Source organism: Bos mutus, chromosome 7 (assembly GCF_027580195.1).
Source record: "Bos mutus isolate GX-2022 chromosome 7, NWIPB_WYAK_1.1, whole genome shotgun sequence".
Lineage (NCBI taxonomy): Eukaryota > Metazoa > Chordata > Mammalia > Artiodactyla > Bovidae > Bos > Bos mutus.
This window is the reverse complement of record NC_091623.1, coordinates 18276841-18298922: the sequence shown is the minus strand read 5'-3', so window position 1 is coordinate 18298922 and position 22082 is coordinate 18276841. Positions and strand designations below refer to the sequence as shown.

The 22082-nt window shown below is 40.4% G+C and overlaps 1 protein-coding gene across 11 annotated transcripts in view; it reads left to right on the top strand.

The window, feature by feature from the left end:
* CCNH (cyclin H) overlaps positions 1–22082 on the top strand; it is a 247853-nt gene that overhangs the window by 183693 nt on the left and 42078 nt on the right. For 7 of the 11 annotated variants that reach the window (XM_070373103.1, XM_070373099.1, XM_070373104.1 and 4 more), the window contains exons 1-5: positions 2141–2450; positions 4198–4320; positions 16723–16796; positions 17765–17975; positions 21183–21346. In XM_070373103.1, coding sequence (XP_070229204.1) covers positions 2298–2450; positions 4198–4320; positions 16723–16796; positions 17765–17975; positions 21183–21346 — 725 coding nt within the window. In that variant the 5' untranslated portion in view covers positions 2141–2297. The other 4 variants (XM_070373095.1, XM_070373102.1, XM_070373101.1 and 1 more) reach the window with 4 other exon arrangements.

Genomic DNA, 22082 nt, shown 5'->3' with positions numbered 1-22082 from the left:
CTTTATGTTGATTACATACCTCTAGTTAGCAGAAAAGATGCTAAGCCTTTTGGACTGAATGGTCCCTAGTTGGGGCTGAATGAACTATGGGTCTTCCGTTGGTTTTCAAGTCACTAAAGAGTAGTACCTACACTAGTACCAGGTATCAGCACTCAGGGATAAGAAATCTTATTACCTAGTTCCCTACTGGACCCTACTCAAGGGTTATTATCATTGAGAAGGGACTTTATTTGTCCATGTCATAATCATTCTACTATACTCTAAGGACCCTGAGATAGGACTGTGAAATAGCCATTTTTGTGTCCCCGTTGCCATCATCACCACCACCTAATAATTAGTATCAAACCTTCAGTACAGTGATTTAATATGATATTTTGAATTGAATATGGATTTTTAGAATTTGCTCCTCAATATATTGAGAAACCTATATGCAGGTCAGGAAGCAACAGTTAGAACTGGACATGGAACAACAGACTGGTTCCAAATAGGAAAAGGAGTACATCAAGGCTGTATATTGTCACCCTGCTTATTTAACTTATATGCAGAGTACATCATGAGAAACTCTGGGCTGGAAGAAGCACAAGCTGGAATCAAGATTGCAGAGAGAAATATCAATAACCTCAGATATGCAGATGATACCACCCTTATGGCAGAAAGTGAAGAGGAACTAAAAAGCCTCTTGAAAGTGAAAGAGGAGAGTGAAAAAGTTGGCTTAAAGCTCAATATTCAGAAAACTAAGATCATGGCATCTGGTCCCAGTGCTTCATGGCAAATAGATGGGGAAACAGTGGAAACAGTGTCAGACTTTATTTTTCTGGGCTCCAAAATCACTGCAGATGGTGACTGCGGCCATGAAATTAAAAGACGCTTACTCCTTGGAAGGAAAGTTATGACCAATCTAGATAGCATATTCAAAAGCAGAGACATTACTTTGCCAACAAAGGTCCGTCTAGTCGAGGCTATTTTTTTTCCAGTAGTCATGTATGGATATGAGAGTTGGACTATGAAGAAGGCTGAGCGCCGAAGAATTGATGCTTTTGAACTGTGGTGTTGGAGAAGACTCTTGAGAATCCCTTGGACTGCAAGGAGATTCAACCAGTCCATTCTAAAGATCAGTCCTGGGTGTTGTTTGGAAGGAATGATGCTAAAGCTGAAACTCCAGTTCTTTGGCCACCTCATGCAAAGAGTTGACTCATTGGAAAAGACTCTGATGCTGGGAGGGATTGGGGGCAGGAGGAGAAGGGGATGACAGAGGATGAGATGGCAGGATGGCATCACCGACCCGATGGATGTGAGTTTGAGTGAACTCCGGGAGCTGGTGATGGACAGGGAGGCCTGGCGTGCTGTGATTCATGGGGTCGCAGAGTTGGACACGACTGAGCGACTGAACTGAACTGATACTGTCTTTACATCTTAATTTTCAGTAGTCCTAAAATATAAAAGAAAAAGTGTTTGAATTTGGGGGGAGTTAAATTTATATTGAGGATATTTTTTAAATGCTATTTCTTCTTTTCCTTTAGTAATGTTCTGTTTTAGAGAAACTAGGTTATTTACTGCAGGAAGAATAAGACAGGGACACATTAGGGTCAGAATAGTAAAGAGCAATACCCACGCACTGCTTCTAGTTTTCCAACCATGTTCCAGTCTCTCTGAGGCCGAGAATTTGGTACGGCTCCAGACATACTTCGTTAAAAGAACCAGGAATGCTTCTGTTTTACGATCTTGGCTGTTCAATCTGATCTGCCCAATGTCATCCCCATGTAATCGTTCAGTTCAGTCGCTCAGTCGTGTCCAACTCCATGCGACCCCATGAATCGCAGCACGTTAAATTGTTCAGGTTAGCTTTCACAAGTCCTAAATGTATTGCTATTCCCTTTTGAACAGCCCTCCGCGTCGCTTCTCCTTTAAATCTTGTCGGGAAGGGGCGGAGCTAGAGCCAGGAAAGGAGGAGCGGCTTCTGTGGGCCACGCCCACTTGGGGTAGCAGGCGCTGGAGACACCAGGAGCCATTCTCCTCCTAATCCGCTCCGGAAACGCGACTGGGGACGGAATTACCACGTGAGGTTGACGTCATCGCCCCCGCGCCGGGTTGTCCTGACTTGGCTTCCGTGGGATCCTGGAGGTGGCTTAGGTGCTTTACGTCAGGTTTTGTACAGTTCGTGGTCTTCTCTCTACAGGCTCCCTGGGCCTCGCCTCCGATTTCCCGATGTACCACAACAGTAGCCAGAAGAGGCACTGGACTTTCGCCAGCGAGGAGCAGCTGGCGCGGTTGCGGGCCGATGCCAACCGCAAATTCAAATGCAAAGCGGTGGCGAACGGGAAGGTGAGGGCTCGGGCTCTGTAAACTCTTGCCTGTCCCCCCCCTCCCCCAGGACGTACCCCACACCTCCCTCCCGCCTCCTCGGCGCAGAGTGCGTTTATCCATCTAATCAACAGCGAGCACCTTGCCAGGTACAGTGGGTAAGGAGACGGACAAGGCCGTCCATCCCCTCAGTCGAGCGGCGGACTGTATAGTCAGTAACAAGGCAAAGAAAACACTTTGTAGGATGCTAATGTACCGGGGGTAGGTTTCTCTTAGTGGCTGGTGTGGAGATGGGGAAAGGACTTTCCCGGCGGACAGAGCCACAGGTGCAAAGGCGGAGTTCAGAAATCGCAGAGCTGGTCTCTGGAACGCTCTTGATCGTGTGTGGCGGAAGCAGAGTGTTGAGAGGCTGGAGAACACAGGCAGGGAACTTGTAAGCGGAAGTAAGTAGTTTGAACTCTGTGATGGAGAGATGGGAAACCTTAGAAAGATTCTAAATGGGAAATTAATCTTGTCAGATTCTGTTCTAGAAAGAGCTTTCTGGGAAAGATTGGATTGATTGGATGGGGCAGGGCAGAAGAAGGGGGATGAGACACCGTTAGCACAAACCAGTTGACTACAGAAGGTTTGGACTATAGTCTGTCCGCCACGCCCTTCCAGTTTTACTTTTACCTGTAACTCTCGTTTACTTCATATCATTTTATTTTTGTGCTGTACAGAGTAGTACTTCCTTTGCTAAATTTTCAGTATTTGGCAACTGTTAGCTCATATAATCCTCACAAGTACCCCATGAGGTAGATACTGTTATTATCCTTGCATTACATCTGAGGACACTGAAGTACAGAGAGGTTGAATAACTTCTCAGGCTATAGCTAGTAAGTGGCAGAGCCAGGATTTGAACCCATGGAATCTGGTTTCAGCTGTCCTTCTGTAAATCGCAATGCCATGCTATCTCTATAAAATGAGCCCCACCTGTGTTAGTTTCCTAGGCCCGCCACAATACCATACACTAAGTGACTTAACACAGCAGAGATTTATTGTTTGAGTTCTGGAGGCTAGAAGTGTGAGACCAAGGTGTTTGTGGAGTAGTGCTCTCTACAACTTCTAGACCCTTTCCTTTTCAGCTTCTGGTAACCCCAGGTGTTTTTCCGCTAGTGGCAGCCAACTCCAGCCTCTAGCTCCTTCTTTCCAGAGTGTTCTCCCTGTGTCTCTGTCTCTTTATATGTTCTTCTTACAAAGCTACCAGTCATATTGGATTAGAAGCCTTTTCTACTTCAGTAGGACCTCATCTTAACTAATTGTATCTGCAAAGACCTTATTTTCTCACATTGTGAGGTACTGGTGTTAGGACTCAACATACCTTTTTTGGCACTTGTAATTAAACCAGTAGTGGCACCAAATAGATTTTTTTGTTGTAAAATTGTAGTATTTATTAACCCTACAGTGTATTTCGTAGAAATTTTATAGAGATGCAGAAGAGGTAATATGTTAAGGGTCAGAAATATCCTTGAGACACTTGATTTTTACTTCAACCTCTGTGACTCAATAACCGACTGAGAAAGGGCTATTGAAAGTTTTCCAACCATTGACGGTTTCTTCCTTTTGATCTGTAAAAGTGACATCAAACTTGTGAGCATATACACACGCTCCTCATGATTGCTTATACCTTAGTGAGCAAATATTCAGCTGACATTCTGAGAAGTTATGCAATTGTGGCACAGTTTTAGTTTATTGAATATTTTTTAAAACTTATTTTTGTGTAATATTAGCAATTCTGTAAAGAGAAAATGAGGTACATTTCCCTTTGGTTAGAGATAAAAACTTAATTAAATCTGCACAGAGAAATATTAAGATTATCTAACTTATTAAACTTTTGTTCTAACTTTTGATCTAAAGGTTCTTCCAAATGACCCCGTCTTTCTTGAGCCTCATGAAGAAATAACGCTCTGCAAGTATTATGAGAAAAGATTATTGGAATTCTGTTCGGTGTTTAAGCCAGCAATGCCAAGATCTGTTGTGGTAAGCTTTAGTGGTAATGAGGTATAAATTTCTGTAGCTAACTTACAAGAGCTTATAAAGATTAATCTTATAAGCTAACTTATATCCTCTTATAAATATTTAACTCAATTCTCTATCCACTTTACTCAAAAATGCACCTTAGTTATGTATATAATTTATGCATCAATATTTGTTGTCACATATTTTTCAATGAATGCATTAAATTATGAATTCTTACATTGTATCTTACACAATGTTTCAAAACTCATTTCATGTCAAAAGAATTTTGAGGTCTGCTGGATATGTCATGACATTCTCATTTTATAGGGAAAGAAAAAAATTATTTTCCCTCTGGGTTCTCATGCCTTTGTTTCGGATGTTTGTGTATGTGCTTGTGTGTTTCTGTGTGTTTGTACTGTGATAGGGTGTTGTTGAGGAAAAATAGGTAGTTAAAACTTTTTGGCTATATGCATTTGTATATGCTGTCTCTGTAATTTTTTCTATCCTCTCTTTTAATTGGAGTATATTTGATTACAGTGTTATGTTTCAGCAAAGTGATTTAGTTATACATATACGTATATCTCGGAGAAGGAATGGCACCCCACTCCAGTACTCTTGCCTGGAAAATCCACGGGTGGAGGAGCCTGGTAGGCTGCAGTCCATGGGGTCGCTAAGCGTTGGACACGACTGAGCAACTTCACTTTCACTTTTCACTTTTATGCATTGGAGAAGGAAATGGCAACCCACTCCAGTGTTCTTGCCTGCAGAATCCCAGGGACGGGGGAGCCTGGTGGGCTGCCGTCTATGGGATCCCACAGAATCAGACACAACTGAAGCGACTAAGCAGCAGCAGCAATGATACATATATCTATTCTTTTTCACATTCTTTTCGCATATAGGTTATCGCAGAGTATTAACTAGAGTTTCCTGTGTTATACAGTAGGTTCTTGTTGTTTATCTACATACAGTAGTGTGTGTACTTTAATCGTAACATAATTTATCCCTCATCCCCCATCTTTCCCCTCTGTTAATCAAAAGTTTGTTTTCTAAGTCTGTGAGTCCGTTTCTGTTCTGTAAATAAGTTCATTTGTGTAATTTTTAGATTCCGCATAGAAGTGATATCGTATGATATTTGTCTTTCTCTGACTTCACTTAGTATGTTAATCTTTAGGTCCATTCATGTTGCTACAAATGGAATATTTGTTTTTTGTTCAGTTGCTAAGTCATGTGCAGCTCTTTTGTGACTGCGAGAACTTTGCCCGCTAGGCTCCTGTGTCCATGGGATTTTCCAGGCAAGAATACTGGAGTGGGTTGCCATTTTCTTCTCCAGGGGCTCTTCCTGACCCAGGAATTGAACCCACGTCTCTTATATCACTTATGTCTCTTATGTCTCCTTCATTGTCAGGCTGGTTCTTTACCACTGGGCCACCTGGCTATGGCTGAGTAATATTCCATTGTATACGTGTACCACATATTCTTTTTAAATTCTTCTGTTGATGGGCATTTGGATTGCTCCCATGTCTTAACTGTTGTAAATAGTGCTGCAATGAGCATTGGGGTCTTTGTATCTTTGAAGTATGGTTTTCTCCAGATATATGCCCAGGAGTGGGATTGTTTATCATATGATAGCTCTGGTTTTAGTTTTTTAGAGCCGTCCATACCGTTCTCAAACTACCACACAATTGCACTCAACTCACATGCTAGTAAAGTAATGCTCAAAATTCTCCAAGCCAGGCTTCAGCAATACGTGAACCGGGAACTTCCACATGTTCAAGCTGGTTTTAGAAAAGGCAGAGGAACCAGAGATCAAATTGCCAACATCTGTTGGATCATCAGAAAAGCAAAAAAGTTCCAGAGAAACATCTATTTCTGCTTTATTGACTATGCCAAAGCCTTTGACTGTGTGCATCACAATAAACTGTGGAAAATTCTTCAAGAGATGGGAGTACAAGACCACCTGACCTGCCTCTTGAGAAACCTGTATGCAGGTCAGGAAGCAACAGTTAGAACTGGACATGGAACAACAGACTGGTTCCAAATAGGAAAAGGAGTCCGTCAAGGCTGTATACTCTCACCCTGCTTATTTAACTTATATGCAGAGTACATCATGAGAAACGCTGGACTGGAAGAAGCACAAGCTGAAAGCAAGATTGCTGGGAGAAATATCAATAACTCAGATATGCAGATGACACCACCCTTATGGCAGAAAGTAAAGAGGAACTCAAAAGTTTCTTGATGAAAGTGAAAGAGGAGAGTGAAAAAGTTGGCTTAAAGCTCAACATTCAGAAAATGAAGATCATAGCATCTGGTCCCATCACTTCATGGCAAGTAGATGGGGAAACAGTGGAAACAGTGTCAGACTATTTTTCTGGGCTCCAAAATCACTGCAGATGGTGATTGCAGCCATGAAATTAAAAGACGCTTACTCCTTGGAAGGAAAGTCATGACCAACCTAGATAGCATATTGAAAAGCAGAGACATTACTTTGCCAACAAAGGTTCGCCTAGTCAAGGCTATGGTTTTCCCTGTGGTCATGTATGGATGTGAGAGTTGGACTGTGAAGGCTGAGCGCCGAAGAATTGATGCTTTTGAACTGTGGTGTTGGAGAAGACTCTTGAGAGTCCCTTGGACTGCAAGGAGATCCAACCAGGCCATTCTGAAGGAGATCAGCCCTGGGTGTTCTTTGGAGGGAATGAGGCTAAAGCTGAAGCTCCAGTACTTTGGCCACCTCATGCGAAGAGTTGACTCATTGGAAAAGACTCTAATGCTGGGAGGGATTGGGGGCAGGAGGAGAAGGGGACGACAGAGGATGAGATGGCTGGATGGCATCACCAACTCAATGGATGTGGGTTTGAGTGAACTCCGGGAGTTGGTGATGGACAGGGAGGCCAGGCAAGCTGCGATTCATGGGGTTGCAAAGAGTCGGACACGACTGAGCGACTGAACTGAAGTGATACTGTTCTCCACTGTGTCTGTACCATTTTACATTCTCAGCTGCAGTGTAGGAGGGTTCCCTTTTCTCCATACCCTCTCTAGTATGGATTGTTTGTAAAATTTTTGATGATGGCCATTCTGATGTGTGTTAATACCTCATTGTATTTTTGGTTTGCATTTTTCTAGTAATTAGCCATGCAGAGCATCTTTTCATGTGCTTTTTGGCCATCGGTATATGTTCTTAGGAGAAATGTCTATATTATATCTTCTGCACATTTTTTGATTGGGTTTCTTTTTTTTTTTTTTAATATTGAGCTACATGAGCTCTTTGTATATTTTAGAGATTAATCCCTTGTTGGTTCTTTGTTTGCATTTCTCCCATTTTGAGGGTTGTCTTTTTGTTTTGTTTATAATTTCCTTTTCTGTGCAAAAACCTTTTAAGTTTAATTAGATCTCATTTGTTAATTTAATTACCCTCGGAGGTGGATCCAAAAAGATACTGTTGTGATTTATGTCAAAGAGTATTGTGCCTTTGTTTTCCTCTAAGAGTTTTATGATGTCTGATCTCACAGTTAGGTCTTTAATCCATTTGAGTTTATTTTTGTGTGTGGTGTTAGTGAGTGTTCTAATTTCATTCTTGTATAGGTAGCTGTTCAGTTTCCCCAGCAGCACTTATTGAAGAATGTCTTTTTTTCATTATATATTCTTGCCTCCTTTGTTGAGAATAACCATGAGTGCGTGGGTTTATTTCTCTGCTTTCTATCCTGTTCCATTGATCTATGTGTCTGTTGGTTTGCCAGTGAAAGTTGCTCAGCTGTGTCTTGACTCTTTGTGACTCCATGTACTGTACAGTCCATGGAATTCTCCAGGCCAGGATACTGGAGTGGGTAGCCTTCCCTTCTCCAGGGGATCTTCCCAACCCAGGGATTGAACCCAGGTCTCCCACATTGTGGAATTCTTTACCAGCTAAGCCAGGAGGGAAGCCCAAGAGTACTGCAGTGGGATGCCTATCCCTTCTTCAACGGATCTTCCTGACCCAGGAATCAAATCGGGGTCTCCTGCATTGCAGGCGGATTCTAATAGTTTGCCAGTACCATACTGTATTAATTACTGTATCTTAATAGTATAGTCATAAGTCAGGGAGCCTCATTCCTCCAGCTCTGTTTTTCTTTCTCAAGATTGGTATGGCTATTTGGGGTCTTTGGCACCCCACTCCAGTACTCTTGCCTGGAAAATCCCATGGGCAGAGGAGCTTGGTAGGCTGCAGTCCATGGGGTCGCTAAGAATCAGACATGACTGAGCGACTTCACTTTCACTTTTCACTTTCATGCATTGGAGAAGGCAATGGCAACCCACTCCAGTGTTCTTGCCTGGAGAATCCCAGGGACAGGGGAGCCTGGTGGGTTGCCATCTATAGGGTCGCACAGAGTTGGACACGACTGAAGCGACTTGGCAGCAGCAGCAGCAGCAGTGTTTCCATACAAATTTTAAGATTTTTTTTAGTTCTAGATTTACAAAAACTGCCATTGGTAATTTGATAGGGATTGCATTGAATCTGTAGATTACCTTGGGTAATATAGTTATTTTGACAGTGTTGATTCTTTCAATCAGGAATATGGTAAATCTTTCCATCTGTTTTTGTCATCTTTGATATCTTTCATCAGAGTATTACAGTTTTTAGAGTACAGGATTTCTGCCTCCTCAGGTGGGTTTATTCATAGGTATTTTATTCTTTTTGATGTGGTCAAAAATGGAATTGTTTCCTTAATATTTCTTTCTGATCTTTCATTTGTATATAGAAATGCAAGAGATTTCTGTGTATTAATTTTGTATCCTGCAAATGTATAGAATTCACTGATAAGCTCTGGTAGTTTTATGGTAACATCTTTAGGATTTTCAATGTTTAGTATAATGTCATCTGCCAGCAGTAACAGTTTTTTTGTTTTGTTTTCTAATTTGGATTCCTTTTGTTTCCTTTTCTTCTCTGATTGCTGTGGTTAGGACTTCCAAAACTGTTGAGTAAGAATGTTGAGAGTGGACATCCTTGTCTTGTTTCTGATGATAGAGGAAATGCTTTCCGCTTTTCACTCTTGAGCATGATGTTGCTGTGGGTTTGTCATATATGGCCTTTACTGTGTTGAGGTAGGTTCTTTTTGTGCACTTTCTGGAGAGTATTAATCAAATCAGTGTTGGATTTTGTCAGGTTTTTTCTGTGTCTATTGAGATGATCATATAGTTTTTATTCTTCATTTTGTTAATGTGGTATATCAGTGTAATTAATTTGTAGATATTGAAAAATATTTGTAGCCTAAGAAAAATGCCCTTTGATCACAGCATATGACCATTTGGCTGGGCTTGGTCTCCACTGCTGCACAGGCTTTCCTCTAGTTGCAAGTGCACGGCCTTATTGGGTGGCATCCCATGTTGCAGAGCACAGGCCTTAGGGCACGTGGGCTCAGTGGTTACGGATCCTGGACTCTACAGCGCAGGCTCAGTAGTTGTGGCACGTGGGTTTAGTTGCTCCACAGCATGTGGGTCTTCTCGGACCAGGGATTGAGCCTGTGTCTCCTGCAATAGCAGGTAGATTCTTTACCACTGAGCCACCAAGGAAGTCCTCGTGAATGATGTTTCTAATGTATTGTTCAATTCAGTTTGCTAGTATTTTGTGGAGGATTTTTGCATCTATGTTCATGAGTGGTATTTTGTGGTGTCAGTCTGGTTTTGGCATCTGGGTGATGGTGGCTTCATAGAATGAGTTTGGGAGTGTTTCTCCCTCTGCAGTTTTTGGAAGGGTTTCAGAAGGATGGGTGTTAACTAGTCTCTAAACTATTCTCTTTATCAGTGGTCTCCAACCTTTTTGGCACCAGGGACTGTTTTTGTGGAAGACGGTTTTTCAGTGGACCTGGAGGGCTGGGGTGGGGACGGTTTAGGGGTGATTTCAAGCACATTGCATTTAGTGTGTGCTTCATTTCTATTATTACTACAACAGCTCCACCTCAGACCATCAGGCATTGGCTCCCAGAGGTTGGGGACCCCTGCTCTAAAGGTTTCATTGCATTTACCCATGAAGCCATCTAGTCCTGGACTTTTGTTTGGGAGATTCTTAATCATAGTTTCTATTTCAGTGCTTACAGTTGGTCTGTCCATATTTTCCATTTCTTCCTAGTTCAGTTTTGGGAGATTTGCATTTCAAAGAATTTGTCCTTTTCTTCTAGGTTGTTCGTTTTATTGGCACATAGTTGCTTGTACAAGTCTCTTGTGATCCTTGGTATTTCCGTGGTATCCATTGTAACTTCTCCTTTTTCATTATTGATTTGAGCCCTCCCCTGTTTTTCTTGACGGGTTTGGCTAAAGGTTTGTCAATTTTGCTTATCTTTTCCAAGAACTAGCTTGTTTTTTTTATTATTTTCTTCGTGTCTAATTTCATTTATTTCTGCCCTGATCTTTGTGATTTCTTTCTTTTTGCTAACTTTGGGTTTTATTTGCTCTTCTTTCTCTAGTTGCTTTAAGAGTAAGGTTAGGTTGTTTGAGATTTTTCTTATTTCCTGAGGTAAGACTGTATTTCTATAAACTCCCCTTGTATAACTGCTTTTACTGCATCCTAAAGATTTGGATTGTCCTGCTTTGGTTTTCATTTGTTCCTAGGAATTTGATTTCCTCTTTGATTTCTTCAGCGATGCATTGGTTGTTTAGTAGCATATTATTTAGCCTCCAAGTGTTTGTGTTTTTCACAATTTTTTTCTTGTGGTTGATTTCTAATGTCATAGTATTGTGGTTGGAAAAGATGCTTGATGTGATTACAGTTTTTTTTAATTTATCAAGGCTTGCTTTATGGGTTACATGTGATCTGTCTGAGTGTACCCTGTACACTTGAATGTTTATTCTGCTGCTTTCAGATGAAATATTCAATAAATTTAAGTTAAACCCATCTGGTTTAATGTGTCATTTAAAGCCTGAGTTTCCTTATTGATTTTCTGTCTGGATGATCTGTCTCTTGATGTAAGTAGGGTGTTTAGTTCAGTTCAGTTACTCAGTCATGTCCAACTCTTTGCGACCTCATGAACCGCAGCACGCCAGGCCTCCATGTCCGTTACCAACTCCCAGAGTTCACCCAAACTCATGTCCATTGCGTCGGTGATGTCATACAACCATCTCATCCTCTGTCATCCCCTTCTCCTCCTGCCTTCAATCTTTCCCAGCATCAGGGTCTTTTCATATGAGTCAGCTCTTCACACCAGGTGGCCAAAGTATTGGGAGTTTCAGCTTCAGCATCAGTCCTTCTAGTGAACACCCAGGACTGATCTCCTTTAGAATGGACTGGTTGGATCTCCTTGCACAGTCCAAGGGACTCTCAAGAGTCTTCTCCAGCACTTAAGTTCAAAAGCATCAATTCTTTGGCACTCAGCTTTCTTTATAGTCCACCTCTCACATCCATACACAACCATTGGAAAAAACATAGCCTTGACTAGACGGACCTTTGTTGACAAAGTAATGTCTCTGCTTTTGAATATGCTGTCTAGGTTGTTTAAGTCCCCCACTATTATTGTGTTACCGCCCTTTTCTCCTTTTTTCGCTGTTAGCATTTGCCTTATATATTGAGGAGCTCCTATGCAGATATCAGATTGATTATATTCTTTGCAGCCAAAGATGGAGAAGCTCTATACAGTCAGCAAAAACAAGACCAGGAGCTGACTGTGGCTCAGACCATGAACTCCTTATTGCCAAATTCAGACTTAAATGGAAGAAAGTAGGGAAAACCACTAGACCATTCAGGTATGACCTAAATCAAATCCCTTATGATTATACAGTGGAAGTGAGAAATAGATTTAAGGGCCTAGATCTGACAGACAGAGTGCCTGATGAACTATGGAATGAGGTTCGTGACATTGTACAGGAGACAGGGATCAAGACCATTCCCATAGAAAAGAAATGCAAAAAAGCAAAATGGCTATCTGGGGAGGCCTTACAAATAGCTGTGAAAAGAAGAGAAGCGAAAAGCAAAGGAGAAAAGGAAAGATATAAACATCTGAATGCAGAGTTCCAAAGAATAGCAAGAAGAGATAAGAAAGCCTTCTTCAGTGATCAATGCAAAGAAATAGAGGAAAACAACAGAATGGGAAAGACTAGGGATCTCTTCAAGAAAATCAGAGATACCAAAGGAACATTTCATGCAAAGATGAGCTCGGTAAAGGACAGAAATGGTATGGACCTAACAGAAGCAGAACATATTAAGAAGAGATAGCAAGAATACACAGAAGAACTGTACAAAAAAGATCTTCACGACCCAGATAATCACAAGGGTGTGATCACTGACCTAGAGCCAGACATCCTGGAATGTGAAGTCAAGTGGGCCTTAGAAAGCATCACTACGAACAAAGCTAGTGGAGGTGATGGAATTCCAGTTGAACGATTCCAAATCCTGGAAGATGATGCTGTGAAAGTGCTGCAGTCAATATGCCAGCAACTTTGGAAAACTCAGCAGTGGCCACAGGACTGGAAAAGGTCAGTTTTCATTCCAATCCCAAAGAAAGGCAATGCCGAAGAATGCTCAAACTACCGCACAATTGCACTCATCTCACATGCTAGTAAAGTAATGCTCAAAATGCTCCAAGCCAGGCTTTAGCAATATGTGAACCGTGAACTTCCTGATGTTCAAGCTGGTTTTAGAAAAGGCAGAGGAACCAGAGGTCAAATTGCCAACATCTGCTGGATCATAGAAAAAACAAGAGAGTTCCAGAAAGACATCTATTTCTGCTTTATTGACTATGCCAAAGCCTTTGACTGTGTGCATCACAATAAACTGTGGAAAATTCTGAAAGAGATGGGAATACCAGACCACCTGATCTGCCTCTTGAGAAATTTGTATGCAGGTCAGGAAGCAACAGTTAGAACTGGACATGGAACAACAGACTGGTTCCAAATAGGAAAAGGAGTCCGTCAAGGCTGTATATTGTCACCGTGTTTATTTAACTTATATGCAGAGTACATCATGAGAAACGCTGGACTGGAAGAAACACAAACTGGAATCAAGATTGCTGGGAGAAATATCAATAACCTCAGATATGCAGATGACACCACCCTTATGGCAGAAAGTAAAGAGGAACTCAAAAGCCTCTTGATGAAAGTGAAAAGTGGAGAGTGAAAAAGTTGGCTTAAAGCTCAACATTCAGAAAACGAAGATCATGGCATCCGGTCCCACCACTTCATGGGAAATAGATGGGGAAACAGTGAAAACAGTGTCAGGCTTTATTTTTCTGGGCTCCAAAATCACTACAGATGGTGACTGCAGCCATGAAATTAAAAGATGCTTACTCCTTGGAAGGAAAGTTATGACCAACCTAGATAGCATATTGAAAAGCAGAGACATTACTTTGCCAACAAAGGTTTGCCTAGTCAAGGCTATGGTTTTTCCTGTGGTCATGTATGGATGTGAGAGTTGGACTGTGAAGCAGGCTGAGCGCCAAGAATTGATGCTTTTGAACTGTGGTGTTGGAGAAGACTCTTGAGCGTCCCTTGGACTGTAAGGAGATCCAACCAGTCCATTCTGAAGGAGATCAGCCCTGGGATTTCTTTGGAAGAATGATGCTAAAGCTGAAACTCCAGTATTTTGGCCACCTCATGCGAAGAGTTGACTCATTGGAAAAGACTCTGATGCTGGGAGGGATTGGGGGCAAGAGGAGAAGGAGACGACAGAGGATGAGATGGCTGGATGGCATCACTGACTTGATGGACGTGGGTCTGGGTGAACTCCGGGAGTTGGTGATGGACAGGGAGGCCTGGCATGCTGCGATTCATGGGGTCGCAAAGAGTCGGACATGACTGTGCGACTGATCTGATCTGATGCAGGATGCAGATGTATTTACAGTTGTTGTATCTCTGTGCATTGATCCCTTGATCATCATGTAGTGTCCTTTTTAATCTATTGCAACAGTCTTTAGTCTGTTTTGTCTGATATGAATGAGCCCCAATAGTCTAGCTCTCTTTTGATTGCCATTTTCACGGAATCTTTTTTCATTCCATCAGTTTCAGTTTGTTTGTGTCCCTAGATCTGAAGTGGGGTCTCTTGTAGACAGTACATATATGGGTCTTGTTTCAGTCAGTCTATGTCTTTTGGCTGGGGCATGTAATCCATTTGCGTTTAAGGTAATTATCAATGTGCATGTTCTTATTGCCATTTTGTTCATTGTTATTTGTTTGGATTCCTTTGTGTGTGTGTATGTCATAGATTTTTGGTTCGCAGTTAGCATGAGGATTTTACATATATATATAGTTGCTTTTGTCTCTAAGTCATGGCCTACTCTTGTGACCCCATGGACTATAGCCTGCCAGGCTCTTTTGCCCAAGAGATTTCCCCTGGCAAGAATACTGGAATGAGTTTCCATTTCCTTCCCTAAGGAATCTTCCCAACCCAGAGATTGAACCTGCGTCTCCTGCATTGGCAGATGGAGTCTTCACCACTGAGCCACCATGGAAGTCTGTGTGTGTGTGAGTGTGTGTGTGTGTGTAAATGTACACTAGATTGTTTTAAGTTTCAGGTCTCTTAGTTTCGAATGCATTTTCAATATCCTGCATTTGTACTCTCCTCACAGTTGCTACTGTGTGTGTGGATGATTTCCTACCTTTACTGTATATATGCCTTTGCTGGTATATAAAAGCTTTCCCGTTTGTAGTTTTCTTGTTTCCAGTTGTGGCCGTTTCTTTTCCACCTTAAGAAGTTCCTTTGGCATTTGTTGTAAAACTGGTTTGGTGGTGCTAAATTCTCTTAGCTTTTGATTATCTATAAAGCTTTTGATTTCTCTGTTGAATTTGAATGAGAGCCTTGCTGGGTAGAATTCGAATGTATTTTTTATTTGAGTTAAGGTATTGGTCATCTCTGTTGGTCCTTTATATTTCCTCATTCTTTGTTAAACATTTCTTTTGTCTTAATCTATGCCTCTTCTTTTTCTGAGTTCTTGGATCATCTATCTCTACCATCCTTAATCTGAATTCTTACAGGTAGATTGTGTGTCTCCACTTCATTTATTCTACTGGGGTACTATTTTGTTTTCCCATCTGGATATGTGTATTCTTGTTGATAGAAAATAAATTTAAAAGCTGCAAGATTTAAAAAAGGATGCATATAAATTATTTTTTCCATATTATCTCACAGATTTGTTGTGAATATCAATATGAAAGCCTTAAGTGAAAGTAGATCATACATTTTAAAGTTAAACTGAGTGAATAATCTATGACTCACAAAAGAATAAGCTCCTAGTAAATAATCTCCATTTTTAAAATTGATAAATGAAGTATATTGAAAATATAGTCCAAAAGTATTCATAGTATTTTCTTTTTTTAATCAGACTTTTATCTGAGATCAGATTTATGTAAAATTTTAGACGTGCTTCCTTTCCATCTCCAGATTCGGTCCTAGCCTTTTCTGATAAGGAAGCTATAACATGAGGCAGTAGGTTTAAGTGATCTTTTCAGGTGAAGAAACTGAATCCTTGAATAAACTTCTTTGTGGAATTTGCCTTTATATAACTTATTTTTATAACTGATAGTTTTGATGTTTGTTTCATGTAAAGTGACCAAACTAAACTTCAGAAGTACTTAAAAAGAAATATATTTTTTCCATCCTAAAATAGATATTTATTTCATTGGTTCTAGCCAAATGAAATAGGGGTTAAAAGTACAGGCAGACCTTGGTTGAAAACATCCCTGTTCCTGTTAGATGTGTGACCTTGAGCAAGTCAGTTAACCTCATTGATATTCAGTTTCTTTCTCTGTAGGGATAGCAACCCTTCACCAAATTGTTATAAGAATTAAAATAAGGTGATAGTTTTGTACTTCGCACAAAATGTGGCACATGGGATGCAGTCAGTAAATGGTAGCTGCTGCTTCTGATGTTTGGTTTGGCAGCAGTGATCATGGTTAGATCACAGATCTAGAGTGGATTTAAAGAGAAGACTCATTGCTCTAACAGTGTTATTCTATCAATATTTTATAAGATTGACTGGTTAAGCTTTGATCATTTGTATAAATTATACAAGTATATGTGTATACTTAGTCACTCAGTCGTGTCCAACTCTGTGACTCTGTGGACTGTAGCCCGCCATGCCCTCCTCCAGGGGATCTTCCCAACCCAGGGATCAAACCCGGGTTTCCTGCATTGCAGGCGGATTCTTCACCATCTGAGCCTCCAGGGAAGCCCATGAATACTGGAATGGGGAGCCTGTTGTATAAAACCACCATACAGTTTTTAATTGAAGTCAGTGACCACAGGAAGGCTAACCCAAAGTAGGTGTGGAAGGACAACAGAAGGTCTTTTGGCTGTGGTTCTTCTGTAGTAATTTATCGCAATTTATTTAGAGTTAAGAAAAAATAAGTTTTGGTATTTTTTACCAGTGACTTTTTTAAGGAATGTTGCATAAATAAGCTTTTTTTTTTTTTTTTAATACAGAACAACTTGTATGTAGGTTCTGATAATATGTGTATTTTTAATCTTAGGGTACAGCTTGTATGTATTTCAAGCGCTTTTACCTTAATAATTCAGTAATGGAATACCACCCCCGGATAATAATGTAAGTATAATTTATTGATTTTCACTTAATACTTTTTTACTATGTGACCATGTATGTGTGTGAAAATGACTTCCTAATAAAGGGTAATTTATACTTGTATTCTGTTCTGAACTTAGGATCACTCCCACTAATTCTGATGACATCTGTACTGGCACTTGTCCAAATTCACATTCTATTTCTCTCAAATTAGCTACCCTAATATCTTTCTGTTAGTGGAACTTTTCTTCACTCAGTTTCTCTGAGAATCATTTACGGTAACTCCTCTTTCTCTACAAATTTACAAGTCCTATAGTTCTATATTCATTTCACTTGAACAAAGATCTGTTGTTTCTGGTCTCTGCTAAGCGCTGTGCTTATCATTAAAAATAAAGATGAAGTTAGTATGAGACGTCGCAAAGAACTTGCTGTCAGTCATACTGTTCCTGTATACTTTTTGTTTTTTATTCCCGTTTCTACCAGTCTTGGTCAGGCCCCTGGTACGTCCCATATTGGTTTTTTGTGGTAATCTTTCTCAGTCTAAAATTTATGTAGCAGCCATGAGAGTTTAATAGGTTTGTTCTTGAGGTAATAACCCTCTGTTTAAATGCCCTTAGAGACTTCCACTGATGGCTTGTCATAATGTTTCTCTGATATAACTTTCTTCCCAGGCCCATATGTACTTATGTGTGTGCTTTTCCCCCCTCTTCCATTTGATTTTCATGATGCTGAGTTCTCTTACTCCTATTGTTTTCCCAGATATTTAGGCTGAACTGCCATTAAGTTAATAATTGAATGCTATGACACTATTACACAGTTCAACCTAAAACTTTAGTCACCTTATGAATAAAAAGATTAAACAGGAAACTTTTTTTTAACCAATTTCCAAAGATGTCTAGTATAGTCACTTGTGACTATTAGGCAGTTTTAGAACATACGTTTAGAAATATTTCATTATTTTATACATATTCCTCCCTTATTTTTTCCTCTAGGCTCACTTGTGCATTTTTGGCTTGCAAAGTAGATGAATTCAATGTATCTAGTCCACAGTTTGTTGGAAATCTGCGGGAGAGCCCTCTTGGACAAGAGAAAGCACTCGAACAGATTCTGGAATATGAACTGCTTCTTATACAGCAACTTAATTTCCACCTTATTGTCCACAATCCTTATAGACCCTTTGAGGGCTTTCTCATTGATTTAAAGGTAATCTTGCTGATGTAAAGTAAATTGGTAGAGTGAACTCCTTTGCTATTGTTAAAAGAATCAAAATTTTGCTATAATTTATAATGATCCTAATGGGCTTAACTAAAATATGAGTTTGGCCTGGACTCCTAGGGCAATAGTTCTCAAACTTCAGTGTGCTTTAGTGCTTCAGAATCACCTGGAGGGCTTATTAACTGAAATTGTCAGACTAGTCCCAGAGATTCTGATTTAGTAGATTTGCAAATACCAGCCCAGGGACCCTAATGAAGACCATTGTGTCTTTATAGTAACACTTTTAAAGACTTAACTCTTCTAACTCAAGTATACTGTCTTGGATACAGAAGGCTTAATTTTAAACTAGAAGATTGCTAAGTGACTTCTATTTTTAGGACCTTGTGAACTAAAATCAATACATAAGCATCAAAAGTAACAGTAAATAAAATGTTTTGTCAGAACACTAACAAAAACAACTAAAGTTGTTTCCGTCCTGAAGAAGGGCTTGAATAGTGTGAGTTGAGTAAACAGAAGTCAGAAATTGGTTCATTCATCTTGAGTGGCAAAATCTGGGTACTTTCTGTATGCCAAACACTGTGCTTAAGGATTAATCAAGAACTAGACAGGAACAGCCTCAACTTTATAGGCCTTATAGTCTCACGAGAAAGACAGTATCACATATTCAATGTGCTAAGTGTTAACAGAAGGGGAAATTCAGGGTGCTTTAGAAGCAGATGGCAGATTGAGAGGAAGAGGAGACAGTTCTGAGAAAGTGTAACAAGGTGAAATTCAAAGCAAGAGTAGGGACTGGGGGGTAGAAGAGCATCCTGCTCAGAGACCTCTTTGGCAAAGGCCCAGATTTTAAAAACCATGGTACACTAAAGAACCTAAACAGAACTGAGAGAGAGATGGGGATGTCTGCCTGAGTGGAAGGCAGTCTAGACTGCGGAAGTAACGTTACAGATTTTGAACAGAGTGACAAGAAGCCAGTGAAGGGTTCAAGTCTGAAGAGTGGCATGATTAGGTTTGCAGCTTTAAACAACATGTTGCAAGCTCATGTATCAGTCTGCACCGGGTGTTGACTGCACATCTGTGCTATGTGTCAGGCATAATGAGGAGAGTGGATTCGAATGGATGAAGGGATCCCAGTAACAGTAGTTCAGGCAGAAGATGGTTGGTTTGACTCACGTGGTGGCACTGGCTACAGAGAGAGCTTCTTGGGCTTGGGATAGGCAGAGTTGGTAGAGCTTGAAGAATGATTGCATATAGAGTGAAGACAGTGGGAGAATCCCCAGTTTTCTGGCCTGATCATATAGGTAGATGGTGGTACATTTATGATACAGGTAGATTGTGTCTGATACAGGTAGATTGTTGGTATATGTTTATGTCTGGAGGTCAGAGAAGATGGGTAGGCAGGAGGTATAGATTTGGGCACGATTGCCCCAGGAAGATTTCAAGTGGATTGGTCATAAGGACTATTTAAAGGGTAGCTAGAGAAAAATAAGAAGACTGAAGAATATCCAGAGAGGTAGGACTTTTGGAGATGTAGAATGCTTTTATAATATGATCATGGACAGCTCTCCAAACCTGCTGAGAATTCAGGCAAAGTAAAAGTTGACATTTGCTGGAGTTAGTGCCAAAGGTGATTTGTGATCTTGGTAAAATTAGTCTTTGTGGAGTGTGGAAGAAGAAAGCAGATTGGAGCTGGTTGGGGGATAAATCGAAGGTGAGAAAATGCATCCATATCTTGGATTAAATTGCTTGTCTTTGAAGTGGAAAAAGAAGGTGGGATGATTGAAAAGATGGGGTGCAGGGGGACTGCTAGAAGAAAGGAACAGTTTTTTGTTGTGTTTAGTGTAAGAAACTGATGCAGAGAGCTAGTAAAATGTAACCGAATATATGTAGCTTGAGTTTTCCTTTGGAGTGTGGTGAAAGGGCCTGACACGGGATTTCGAAGCAAGGTAGAAGAATTGGCTGTTTCTCTTAATGGAGGAAAAGAGGAAAACATAGGGAAGGATAACGTTATGCCTGGGGATCTGACTGTAGCAGGAAATAGTGTCTTTGTTATCAGCAAAATTCATTTTCTGAGAGCAGTGAAGTTTCTGAGAATTATCAAAGACTTTGAGTCAGGTGGAAAGTGTTTAATCACCAAAAAAGGGGGAGAACACATTTTCAACGGAGTATTATCATCATATCTAGGCAGTGTTGAGAGCCGTTTTGAGGTCAGTGAACTTGAATTTATATGAATATTTCCGGACCTCTTGGTTGTATTGTTTTCTTTAGCAGGACCCAGAAATCTGGGTACAGTTGTAAAGAAGGTTGGTTGAGTTTGACTGCTATTGACGTTTTGCTGGAAATACATTTGCAGCGTACTGGGGCAGGGAATTAAAGAGGAAAATCGGAACCAGTGGACACTGGTGAGTAGGAGCAAGTATAGGGATAAGGAACCAGAGGTTCTGAGGAGGAAGTCAGAGAACAGCTGTGAAGTATTGGGTCCTGGGAAAGGGAGCGCTGTGGTCAGAGCAGAATGTTGGGGTTGTAATATCAGGGCAGGCATTTCGGGATAATGACAAGACCTGGGTCTGACTGCACAACTGACTCTGGCTGTTTTGTTTCAGAGTATAAGATTTCTAACTGCTTTGGGACTTGAATGTGGATATCCGAAATATATCTGAGGGCTTAAGATTAGGGTTCATTAGGTAGAAATTGTTAGAAAATAGGGGAACATCAGGTGGCTCAGTGGTAAAGAATCTGCCTGCCAGTGCAGGAGAGGCAGGAGACGCAGGTTCGATCCCTGGGTTGGGGAGATCCCCTCGAGGAAGAAATGGCAACCCACTCCAGTGTTCTTGCCTGGGAAATTCCACGGACAGAGTAGCCTAGCAGGCTGCAGTTCACTGAGTGGCAAGAGAGTTGGACATGACTGAGCATTTACAAGGGATGGTTCATATATCTTAGGCATATACTAAAAATCATTCTATAATCAAACCAAGATTCATTTCCATTTACTTCCAAAAAGTAAATTTTTGGTAGAAAGAATTTCAAATCAAAATGAAGTGGTGCTTTGGTTTCTAAATGTGGCTTACACATATAAAAGTGGCTATACTTACAAAAGTGTTCTGTGTTAAGCACTTTCTGGTTTATATAAATATTTTTGTCTTGTTATTACTCCATTAAACTTTCAGAAGTGATAACATTTGCAAACTCTCTTTCTAGACTCGCTATCCTCTGTTGGAGAATCCAGAGATTTTGAGGAAAACAGCTGATGACTTTCTTAATAGAGTTGCATTGACGGATGCTCACCTTTTATACACACCTTCCCAGATTGCTCTGACTGCCATTTTATCTAGTGCATCCAGAGCAGGAATTACTATGGAAAGGTATTGTTTTGTGTTTTAACTTCGATCAGACTCAGTCCCTCAGTTTATTCCTTCCTGGAGTCCCAGGTTTTTAAGTAAGGTTCACTTTGTGACTGCAGTCTTTCATGTTCTTATGCTTGAGCATCGGTGAGGACAACTGAGGGAAGACTTGGAAGCACCTTTTAAGGAAATATTTAAAAATTGAGTAAGATATTTTTGAGCTAAAATGATCCATTTATGATCAAAGTAGAATTAAATCTACTGTTAACAAAAGATTGATAACAGCTATCAATATATGGAAAATTTAGAAGTTTTGTGAACTGGTAAGCAGTGTGAGTACAATGAATACATCTGCCTTGTTTTATCATTAATCTTCATGGATGGCACATGGAATCCAGTAAAGACTTGTTGAGTGAGGGATGCTTTAGAGAATGTCCAAATGAGTTTCAGTGAGCTGTAGACGATAATAGCTGATACACAAGTGCACACTGAGAACTGAGTTCTGTGATAAGCACATGAATTAAATTCACGTGATTCTTACAGTAATGTCTTGTACAGAGGTTAACTAGATACTTATTGTATTCATTTATAATTAACTTAAGCCCAGGCAAGTAGTAAGTTAGACTTTTTAAACTTTCACATTTAATTTCTTTATACCTTTGAACTTCTGCTTGATTCATTCCTAAAATAGCTGAGGAAGAAAGATGATAAAACTTTCTAAATTTAAATTTTTCTATGTTTGTAATCCCTTGTCTGT